Source organism: Vombatus ursinus, unplaced genomic scaffold, assembly GCF_900497805.2.
Source record: "Vombatus ursinus unplaced genomic scaffold, bare-nosed wombat genome assembly UNPS02014847.1, whole genome shotgun sequence".
In the NCBI taxonomy this organism is placed as follows: domain Eukaryota; kingdom Metazoa; phylum Chordata; class Mammalia; order Diprotodontia; family Vombatidae; genus Vombatus; species Vombatus ursinus.
Genome location: NW_020954625.1, coordinates 889,033 through 900,613, shown reverse-complemented (window position 1 = coordinate 900,613; position 11,581 = coordinate 889,033). Strand labels below are relative to the sequence as shown.

The window sequence follows — 11,581 nt, the reverse complement described above, 5'->3', positions numbered from 1 at the left end:
ACTTGCCTCAGTCAGCATTAGAACCAAGTTCCGGGGCTACCATTCTTGGGCTCTTTACATTAAGTCAAGTAAAAAAAGCATTTATTAAGCCCCTACTGTGTGCAAGGCACTGTGCTAAGTGCTGAGGATGCAAAAAAAGGGAAAAAACCCTGCTCTCAAGGAACTCCCAGTATAATGCGGGAGAAAACAACCACAGTAACAATATAATAATAGTAATAATTTTTTTTTTTAGCATTTATATATCGCCTACTAGGTGTCAGGCACAATGCTAAGCACTTAATAATGTTATCTCATTTGATCCTCATAACAACCTAGGGAGGTGGGTACCATTATTATCTCTGTTTTAGGAGGAAACTGAGGCAGAGGTTAAGTGATTTTCCCACGGTCACACTGCTAGTAAGCTTCTGAGGCTGCATTTGAACTCAGGTCTTCCTGACTCTAAGGGCAGTCCTCTAGCCACTGAACCACCTAGATGCTTCATGCGTGTCACATGTCAGCATTAAAACAATTCTGTACAAACAAGATGCATGAGGGATGCTATGGAGATAATCGAGAGAGGGAAGGTGTTAGAATAAAGGGGGTTTTTATTAGTCACTTGACTCCATCCAGAAGAAAATCATCGGGGGGGGGGGAGGGAGCGTAATTTTCTCTTCTTGGACACAACAAAAATCAGGACCACAAGAGACCTCCCTCCCAGTCTGTGCCGTCGGGTCCCATGAGACACACTTGCTATAGAACGTGGGGTTTTAGCTGGGAGCTGAAGGGTGCCGGAAGGCGGAGAGGAGAGGGGAGAGCGCTGGGGGTGGGAGACAGCCAGAGCAAATGCCTGGCGTCACAGCAAAGAAGCCAGCGCCGCTGGATCACCTGGAGGGTGCGTCACGAAGGGCTTTGAATGCCGAACGGAATTTGGCACTTGCTCCTGGAGGCGATGGGGACCCCCGGACTTTGAGTGGGGCAGTGAGAGAGTCAAACCCCAGCTTTGGAGGACAGACTGGGGTGGGGAGGTTGAGGCAGGCGGACCCACCGGGCGGCGATTGCAAGGGTCCAGGCGTGGGGTGACGAGGCCACGTGGTCAGAGAGCAGGGGGCGTGGCCAAGCGGCGTCGCAAGGGCGACATTGACATCACCCTTTGCTTCCGCGCGCGAGACGAGGCAGCCCGAGCCAAATGACGCACAGAGGCGAGGGCACTGCCCCCGCGCAGACACTCGTGACTATTCCACGCGCGTGGGGCGGAACTCCCAAGGTGGAAGCTTCCCGCACCCGTGCAGACCCGCTGGGCGGGGCTGGAGGCCCCTTTCGCGGTGGTTGCGGTGGTTGCGGTGGTTGCGGTGGTTGCGGTGGTTGCGGTGGTTGCGGTAGTTGTGGTAGTTGTGGTGGTTGTGTTCACCGGAAGTGAGTTCCGCGCTTCCCCGCCCTGCCTCTGTCCCGCGTCAGGTGTTTTTGTTTATTTTTTTTTTCAGGAATCCCTAGTCTGGAGGGGAGGGGCCGTAAGGATGGGGGCGGAGTCGGACGCATTGGGCGCGACTCGGGTTTGGGGGCGTGGCCTGAAGGCCTTCCAGCCTTCCCTCCCCTTCCTATCTTCTCGCCTCCTGCGCCCGCCGGAAAAGGCGGGGCCATGGTGAATGGGCGTGGCCCGAGGCCTCTCCCTCCTTTCTTTGGCTCTTTTGCTGTAGAGCCCTGCGGGGAAGAGTGGGGGCGGGGGGAAGGATCTAAGAGGCGTGGCCATAGGGTAGGAGGCGTGGCCCGAGGGTCACCTTATCCTTCTTTCCTTTTTGCCTGAGCCCAGCAGGGGGTGACCGGACTCCACAGGGACCCGTGGCGCGCACGCGGCGACGTGACGTCCTCCCCTCGCGCCGCGCGCCGCTCGTACGTCATAACTCGGCGCCGCTGTCGCCAAGGAAGAAGTTGAGAGCCGAACCGCTACGACGGAGGCCGAGGCCGAGCAGGGGATTCCGGAGCCGGTGAGGCAGGGGCTAGGGGACCCTGGGGGCGGGGGGCTGGGCAGCCCAAGTGGGCCGCGGCGAAGGGGGCAGGCCGGCCTGGCCCGGAGCGGGCTGTCTGTCCGGAGGGGCCTCGGAGGCTTTCCCGCCCAAGGGCCTCCCTCGCTGGGGAGGTGGGAGCAGAGAGCCTCGGGTCTCCGGGGTGGGGGGCGCCTCGGGAAAGCCGCGGGGGGTGCAGGGGGCAGCGTGCCCGTCTCAGACCTCCCCCCCAACTCGGGGACTTGGCCGTGTCCCCCGGTTGTGTGAGGAGAGGTAGGATGGGCCTGCTCTGTGGGGATGATGCCGAGGCCGGGGCCTTTCGGCGGCCTTGTGCCCGATGACCACGAGCTCCTCCCCAGCCCGCGAAGCCGCTGGGGCCTAAGGTGTGCCGGGAGGATGCTTTCGGGTTTGACGCGCACGAAGGTCTGAGCGGGGACTTTGGGCAAGGGGTCCGTCAGAGGCTAACCCCTGCTTCCTCCACAGAACATCTGCCCACGTCCGTTCATCCCGGCCTGAAGAAATGAGTGTCCAGGTAAGCGTGGAGGCGGCATTGGGCCATCGCGGGGTTCAGCTCAGTCTGCGGAGCTTCTCGAGTGTCCCGGGCCTTGCAGAGATAGAAGTGAAACGTTCCCTGCCCTCGGGAGGCTTGCCTTCTCAAGAGGCGCTGCGTACATACCGTACTTTGGGGAATGGGGGTCACCTGAGCCCTAAGCCGAATGGCCCCAGTGGTGCCTGGGCAGGCAGGGGCTGGTCTGGGAGCAACGATGCTTGAAGCGCCAGGCCAGGGGTCAGGAAGACCTGAGTTCAGATGCGGCCTCAGATAACTTCCCAGCTGGGCAGGTCACTCAACCCGGTTTGCCTCAGTTTCCTCATCTGTGAGAAGGAAGCTGGAGAAGGAAGTGGCAAACCACTCCAGCTTCTTTGCCCCGAAAACCGCAGCTGAAGTCACAAAGGGTCAGACAGGACAGAAACAACTGAACAAGTCATTTGCTCTTTGCAAGGCCATGTAAAGGTGATATAAATATGTCTAAGAGCACACTCCTGACCTTTTGAAGTTGTGTACTTGAGGTGAGGAGATGGAGATCTAAGCACACCAAAAGATAACAGTTTCTCTTCTGGCAGCACCTTTTTTACTGTGGGTAAGATGAGGTGACCTCCCTGTATGTTGTCTGTTGGTCTGGGAAGCTTCTGTGGCTCCTTTGGCTCCTGATCTTTGTTCCTGTGGCCCAAGACAGTCTAAGATACTGTTAGTGGAGTTTAGAGTCTGGACACGGTGCAGTCAGGGAAGATTCCTGTGGAAATTTTGTGGGAGGGAGGAGGGGGTGGAGAGAGAAGGTCTGTTTTTGAGCTCTGACCAATTGTGTGATTTGATTATTCTTCTTTTTTCAGTATAGCATTCTCTTCAAACAAGAGCAAGGTATGAAAGCACTATCTTCCAGCCCTTCATTTCTCATCAGAAAGCAACAGCTTTAAAAGTTCCTTGTTCTGCAGAGCTGCAGTTCCTGAGCCCATCTTTACTTTGCCTTGTGTGTTGTTAAGGAATACATTGGATCACTTGCTATGACTGAAAAAATTCAGTACCCTTCAGCCAACCTCATGTGGAGCCTCTCTCTCTGAACCTAACCAGGCTAGTCTTTAGGCATCAGATATAAATTCCTTTTTGATTACATGGTTACCCATGGTCACACAACAAATTAGTGTTAGAGATGGGACTGGAACTTAGGTCTTCTGATGTTAAATACCTTTTGTCAAAGACCTCTATCGCTGCCCCAGACAGCAAGAGCCTCTAGCCCACAGATTGAAATATTTACCCAAGTGATGGGATTGTACCAGAGGCAGCATGATGTAGGGGATAGCAGGTGGGCCTCTGAGGCAGACCCAAGTTCAGATCCTGCTGGTGTTACTTCCTTTCTCTGTGACCCTGGACAAGTCTTTTAGGCTCGTTCTGCTGTTGGCAACTCTACATCTTTTTAAGTTGCAAAGAGAGTGTGGATGTGCAATGGGAGAACAAATTCCTCCCTAAAATAGTGAAATCACAGGTCTGGTCTGAAAAAGATAGCCCTGGGCAGATAATATTTTAATCCATCAAGGATCTGTAAGTGTATGACATTCTCTGTGCCACTGGGCTGGGTTTCATGATTTCTAGGGAACTTTCCAGCTACCACCTCTTCTCCCTGCCCCCTCCCCCTCCAATGTTCTGTTCTCCAGTTTAAGACTGTTTTAGGGTTTTTGTTTGAATAGAAAGGTAACACTCCAAACCTCTTCATTAATGGAGGTATGGAACTAGGTGTATAAATTTTACAAACATGTGATTGAAACATACTTCAGTATCTCAAGGATTTGTGATTTCATTTGTTGTGGTTATTCATTCTGCCTGAAGGCTCCCCACTATAACATATATCTTTTTGAGTTCTTGTGCTTGAAGCATTTTATCACCTCATGACTCACCCTCTTGTGATGAATAACCATTTTTCCCTGCCCTAGCTCATGATGATGCCATCTGGTCAGTTGCCTGGGGGACAAATCAAAGAGAGAACTCTGAAATGATTGTGTCAGGATCCCTGGATGATCTAGTCAAAGTGTGGAAATGGTAAGTTGATTTTTCTAGGAGCATTAGGCTTAAATGAAGTTTTTGAATTCTCATCAGGTTACAGGATCTTTTTCTTTTGGCTTCAGCAGTGGTGAATTTAAGTTGCAAAAAGAGATACACATTTATGTATACGTGGGAATTTGTTTTACCAAACTGTGTGGATCTGTATTGAGAGATTTGTGATGTTTTTGTTTTTGTTTTGCTGTTGTTTTTTAATTTGCTCTCCGGTATGTATGTGGAAGGGGCTGGGATAGATTAATCAAAGAAAAATTTATTGCTTAGTCAAAAAAAAGACAATTACAACTACTGAAAAAGCAAACCAGTGGTTGTAATCAGGAAAATACTGAGTTGTAGGAAAGGAGGAACAGCTAATGATCTTCCGACCTTATACTCTCCCATGTATAAGTTTAAAAGACATTCTAATGGCCTTTATCACATACATATCATTAAGATGTTTTCACCTGCTCTCTGGCATCTAATCATATTTGGGGGATGCAGCCAAAACAACCCTTAGGGGAAAATGTATATCTCAAAACGCTTTAATCAGCAAAAGAGAAAAAGGAGCATACGACTTAAAGAAGTAGAAAAATCATCAAATGAAGAACTCAAATAAATGTACAAAGATATTGTAGAAATCAAAGAAGAAACAAAATTGAAAACAAAAAAATGGCTGAGTTGGTAAAAACTTAGAACTATTTTTTTCTGAAATGATTAATAATAGTAAAACCATTACCTGCTTGGATTTTTTTAAAAAGATGAGGCATAAATGACCAAAATCAAGAATAAAAAAGGGAATCCATAATGAAAAAGAAATCAAGGAAATTACTCAAAACCATATGTAAGGCCAATTATATGCCAACAAAACTGAAAGCTTAAATGCAGTAACATTTATAAAAATATCCAATACAGAACACTGAAACAACCCAATCTCAGAACAAATCAAACAAGCCATAGGTTGACTCCCAAAGGAAAATGTGGGGGGGGGTGTAGAGAAGGGAGGGAAGGGAATATGTGATGATGTACTCACAGGTGAATTCTATCAAATATTAGCTCCTTTATTACATACATTTTTTGCAAGAATAACACCTCACCTTACCAAATTCCTTCTGTGAAACAAATATAAGCCTGATAGCCAAAGTGGGGAGAGAGAGAATTATGGAATCTCTCAATCTAATGAATGTTGATGTAAAAATATTGAATAAATTCTTATCACAGAGGTTGGATCTATCTCAGAAATGCTGGGAAGGTTCGACATTTGGAAAACTTCAATCATAACAGACTATGTTAATAGCAAAAATAACAGTCATCCATAGATGAAGAAAAGGCCTTTGACAAGATAATTTTATATAAAAAACACTAAAAATCATAGGAATAACTGTACCTTTCCTTAATATAATAGATATTACCTGTTTAAAACAAAGAGCTATCATTTAAGGAGTGGGGAGGCCTTTCTAGTAAGATGATGAGCAAAGCAAGGATGACCATTGTCCCTTTTACTATCTGATTTAGTTTTAGAAATGCTTGCTATAGCAATAAAAGAAGGAAAACAAATTAGAGGTGTAAGCGTAAGCAAAATTATCTCTAGTGCATCTGCAGAGCACCAGACATGAAGTCAGGAAAGCACGAATTCACATCTGGCCTCTGAAAATTGCTGTTTCCCTGAGCAAGTCGCTTAACCTCTGTCTCCCTCAGTTCCCTCATCTGAAAAATGGGGATAATAAGAGTACCTGCCTGCCGGGGTTGTTTTCAGGACAAAAATGAGATGCTGTTTATAAAGAACTTTGCCAATCTCAAAAAGCTCCAAAAATGCTACCTGTTGTTACTTGCTGGTGAGAGGGTGGACCAGTTAAAGAATCTTTGAGATTCAAAGAAAACTGGAAACATTTGTCACTTGAGTCAAGTAAGACTAGGATAAGCAAGCTCCTGAAGCAATTGAGCCTTAGTGTCGTGTTCAGTAAATCTGAGGGGAGCATCTGCTAAGAACAGGATGTTCTATTCATGATAAACTGTTGAAAAAGACTGGGAAGCAGCTGGGCAGAATTGAAGCTTATGTCACTTATCTTATACAGTCATTTACCCTGAAAAGCTTTAAGTAGATAAATAACCTAAATATACAGGATCCCTTTATTTAAAAAAAAATAATAATAATTAGAGGTTAATGGTAAAATTGGCTAGGAAGAGGATTCCTAACCAAACCAAGGGGTAGCGATGCTCAAATGAGATAACATGGAAAGTGTTATGTAAACCTTAGAGTGCTATATGCATGCTAGCTAGCTGTTACTAAAGGAGACAGAATGAACAATTTTGATCACATAAAATAGCAAAGCTTTTGCATGAACAAAATAATGCAGCTAGACTTAGAAGTAGTTGTTAAAAAAAAGTCTTTGAAATACATTTGTCTGATGAAGGACAGATATTTGAAATATATAGAAATATATGTGCTTTGACACATATTACAGGCCTCAGTTACCTTAGCTATAAAATGTACTTCTGGATTCCTTCTAGCCAAGGAGTGACACTTGTTCTTTGAAACAAATCTCTTAGGAAAGTCCAGTATTTAAATTGTCTCGAGAATTTGATATATACATAAAGGAACTAGAGACCTATAACACTTACTAGCTCTGTAACCCTGGGCAAGCTCACTTTACTGATGTCTACCTCAGTTTCCTCATCTGTAAAATGGGAATAAAAACAGCACCTATCTCGAGGTGATTGTGAGGATCCAGTGGGATAATAGTTGTGATGTGCTTGGCACACAGTAGATGCTTAATAAATGCTTGTTCGTCCCCTGCCTGTAGATTGTCATAGCTCTCGAGTTAGGAGGGACGCCAGAGACCATATAGTGAAGCCCTCTCCTGTTCTAAATAAGTTAACTTTTGAGGTCTACAGAGTGACTTGCCCAAGATCACATAAGTAGTACATGTCAGAAACAGGATTTGAATTCACATCCTTTGACTCAAGAGCCAGTGCCCTTTCCACTATACCATATGGACTGTAGGTACAAACCAAAGCTCATGTTGTCAGATGTGGCCAGTGTGATCATCTGTTTGGCTTGATAGTACTCCCTTGTTAGAAAGGAGGGAGTGGTCATGGGGAAATGACGCTGATGCAAAGATGTGCATCAGTGAAACGTTTAAGAAAGGATTTCCTGGGGCAGCTCGGTGGCACGGGGGATAGAACACTGACTCTGGAGTCAGGAGGACCTGAGCTCAAATCTGGCCTCAGACACTTGATCACTTGATACTAGCTGTGTGACTCTGGGCAAGTCACTTAACCCCAACTGCCTCATTAAAAAAAAAGAAAAAAAGAAAGGTTTTCCTTCCTTCATTCTTCCCTCCTTCCCTTCCTTTTTCCTTCTTCCCCTCCCCTCCCTTCCTTTCCTCCCTCCCTCCTTTGCTTCTTCCTTCTCTTCCTCCCTCCCTCCCTCACTTGCTATTGGGATAATATGAGATGAGGCTCCTTGTAAGTCAGAATGCCACACAGAAGTGTCCGCTATTATAATCGTTGTCATTTTCTTTTATATACTACCATGTGGCAGTCAGTTAGTGGCCGTGTGCTGGTCCATGGACAGCAGACACTGCTGCTCTTTGCTTAGTTTCATGTTTGTGCTTGTCCGGTTCAGCTCCTTCCTATGATTGATTGTGTCTCATAGAAATGATTAGTCATGCAGAGTGGACATCCAGAATGTTTGTGTTCTGTCACTTGATGGACCTCAGGAGGAGTGACAAATGGCCATTTCACCTTCACTGCTTTCCCCCTTTCCTCTTGTTGAAGGAAAAATGAGAAGCTGGAGTTACAGTGGAGTCTGGAGGGCCATCAGCTGGGCGTGGTGTCCGTGGACATCAGTCAGACCGGGGCCATCGCCGCATCCAGTTCTCTTGATGCTCACATTCGTCTCTGGGATTTGGAAAATGGCAAACAAATGAAGTCTATCGATGCTGGCCCGGGTAAGAAGGAGCTTCTTTTTTTTTTTTTTTTTTTTTGGCACAAGATAGAGCCAGGCTGTTGCTGAAGAGACAGAGTTTCATAGAAACTCTGATAGGGCAAATCTGTGGCCTCATCTAGCAAATGTTTTGTGTGATTTTAACTCTTTGCAATATTTCCTTTAGTTATTTATAGAAGTGTTTCATATAATCAAAGTGCACATTCCCAGTGCCATTGTAATTCCCTTTGTGTGTCCTAATCTCCCATCCTTACCTGCTTTAGGATTCTTAGCCCTCCCTCAGACTCACTTGGATCAGTGAAGTTTCCTACAGATGCCTGCATATCATGGAGAGAGTCATGCTTTGTTCAGCCACTAACACTGCTGCTGCTTGAGTGCCTTTTGTGCATACAGTAGGGGCTTCAAAGTTGATCGAGGGCTTTTCTCACCCTGCCCTGGGGAGTGGACGGTCCAAGCCTGACCTTCATTCCACAGTGAGGGAGGAGTGTGGAATTTCATCGCTGCTTGATTACCTTCTCTTCAGTTAGACTGTTACAAAAGCAGTGCTGATGGGCCACTGCCAAGAAACATATGATTATTAGTCTTTTTTATTATGAAAGAAATTTGCTGGGGTCTAGGGCTGTTCCTGTCCCCTTGTCTTTTTGAAGAAACCCTTTGAGTGTTCTGGTGACTCAGCTTCTTGAAGGCAGAGACTTTGTTGTAGTTATCCTGGTATCTTTCATTGCTCAGCCCAGGGTCTGCGTGAAGTAGGCATGTGACAGATACTTGAACTGATTTGAGTTCCTTTAGTAGCTACAGCTACTGGTCTCATGGACCATAGACTCTCTGTTGAATAATGGTACGAGGTTTGAGTATTCTCTTAAACCCACAGCAGTAATGACATTCCAGGTTCCAAGCTCAGAGCCAGAAGTTTGAGAAATCGATGCTCTTATCTGGAATGTGCCTAGGGTTAGGGTTAAACCGTATCTGTAAATAAGCATGTGAAATATATTTGTGGAAACAAAATATGAGAATTGAAAGCCGAGTTATGGAATTTATAAAATGCATCCAACGGTGACTTGTGTAAAATTACAAATGGTGAACAGTTTGTTAAATTTTGTAATGCAAAAATGTATAATTTAGTGTAAAAAACCAAAAAAACAAGCCAAAAGAACAGCAGGTCGGAAGACCATGAAACAATCCCAGTAATTGTTCTCCTTTCCCTTTACAGTGGATGCCTGGTCCTTGGCTTTTTCACCTGATTCCCAGTTTTTGGCTACAGGAAGCCATGTGGGCAAAGTAAACATTTTTGGTGTTGAGACCGGGAAAAAGGAATACTCGTTGGATACAAGAGGGAAATTCATCCTCAGCATTGCCTACGTAAGCCATCCTTTCATCCTGGGCTCTACCCTCCTCTTGGTTATTTTCACTCCAGGTTTCTCATCTCCTTTTTTTCTATACAAGTACAGTGTGTATGTTGGATGAGATTTATTCCCTGGGTCTGTTTAGGTGCAGCACTGACCACGTTAGGCCTCGGCCGACAGTCAGCGAGAGTTGTTAAAGGAAACTTTGTGGCATAGGTTTGCAGGGTGGCATGGTGGGGAGTCTGACACTCAGGCCCTGGATGGCCACATTCTCTGGCACCCTTTGTATGACCAGCATTTATCTTGCTTTTCTGTTACTTCCATTAACATTTTTCATTCTTGTGGATTGCTTTACATTTTTGTAACTTATTTTCATTCTTCCCTTACTTTTCTTGGCAGAATTAGAGCCTTCTCTTAATTCCACTAATATATTTATTACCCAGTTAGGTGATCTTTTTATGTTCTGTCGTTTCTGGTGCTGATTCAGCTGGCGTTTCTGTGTTAGTTTTGTCTCTTGGTTCTTTTTTTATTGTAGAATTTCTTTTTTTCAAATCAAAGTATTTCTTTGATTTGTTATATCAGGTAAGCTCCTGCCATTTACTGTTTTTATGGATTTTTTCCCCTTTAATACAGAGGCATCTGGATTTAAAATGAGCCCCCACCCTACCCCACCCATTGATTTGTATTCTTCTTTAGGATTCTTAGCCCTCCCTCAGACTCACTTGGATCAGTGAAGTTTCCTACAGCTGCCTGCATATCACAGAGAGAGTCACGCTTTATTCAGCCACTAACACTGCTGCTGCTTGAGTGCCTTTTGTGCACACAGTAGGGGCTTCAAAGTTGATCGAGGGCTGGGGATCTAGGGGTGTTGCTGTGTCCTTGTGTTTTTTTTGAAGAGACCCTTTGAGTGTTCTGGTGACTCAGCTTCTTGAAGGCAGAGACTTTGTTGTAGTTACCCTGGTATCTTTCAAGGGATGGGGAACCTGTTAGTTTAACATTTGGACTCAGTCCAAAGGCTGCCCTTAAGGATCTAGAAGGCCTCAGGCTTCCCAACCCTGGTCTAGCCTATGCATGTTAGGGGTGGAGTTGTAGTGGTTGTTCTTGGATGCTTCTGTCCTCTTTGCTAGGGTGGAGGAGGGGAAGCTGTGGTAGGAATAAAGCTTTAGTGGTTGTTTCTTGCTGTTTGGAGCTTTTATTTCAGAGTGTCTACAGGTTGCCTCCCTTCTCAGTGACCTCTCACCAATCCGCTTCCTTGCTGTCCCTCCTAACATTGGAGGCAGCTTGGGGCAGTAACAGTAGCGTCTGTTTTTTTGTCCAAGGGTTGGGGTTAAGGTGGGTATCGCTCCCTGGCTCTGGTGCTATCTGGAGCAGCTCAAACCCTGCTCCCTCCCCTCTCCCCTGCCTGGATAGCGCTGGTGAGGTGTTGGCTGCTTTTGGACCCCTCCCCTCCCTTCCTCCTTGCTTTCTTTTTCTTTGCAAAGCTTTTTTCTCTCTGCCCCTTCAGTGCTACTTTACCACTTTGCTTTCATTTTGTTTTTTAAATGTTTGAGAATTGCTTTTATTTACCAGTGGTAGCTATAGAGTATTTACATTTCTTTTGTTTTAAAATGAGTAAAAGACCATTCCACCAAAGTTCAGATGAAATTTTATATGTATATGCCTGTGTATATGTATATCTAAATGTGTGTGTGTGTGTGTGTGTGTGTGTGTGTGTGTGTGTGTGTGT

At 45.7% G+C, this 11,581-nt stretch overlaps 1 protein-coding gene across 5 annotated transcripts in view; it reads left to right on the top strand.

Moving 5' to 3' along the window:
* Window positions 1-1,878: 1,878 nt before the first annotated feature.
* The window catches only part of WDR61 (WD repeat domain 61), a 33,664-nt gene continuing 23,961 nt past the window's right edge, over window positions 1,879-11,581 (top strand). For 4 of the 5 annotated variants that reach the window (XM_027840740.1, XM_027840739.1, XM_027840737.1 and 1 more), the window contains exons 1-6: window positions 1,879-1,961; window positions 2,463-2,511; window positions 3,369-3,396; window positions 4,464-4,569; window positions 8,344-8,516; window positions 9,723-9,871. In XM_027840740.1, coding sequence (XP_027696541.1) covers window positions 2,500-2,511; window positions 3,369-3,396; window positions 4,464-4,569; window positions 8,344-8,516; window positions 9,723-9,871 — 468 coding nt within the window. In that variant the 5' untranslated portion in view covers window positions 1,879-1,961; window positions 2,463-2,499. Of the gene's footprint in view, window positions 1,962-2,462; window positions 2,512-3,368; window positions 3,397-4,463; window positions 4,570-8,343; window positions 8,517-9,722; window positions 9,872-11,581 lie in introns of those variants that run through there. The other variant, XM_027840741.1, reaches the window with a different exon arrangement.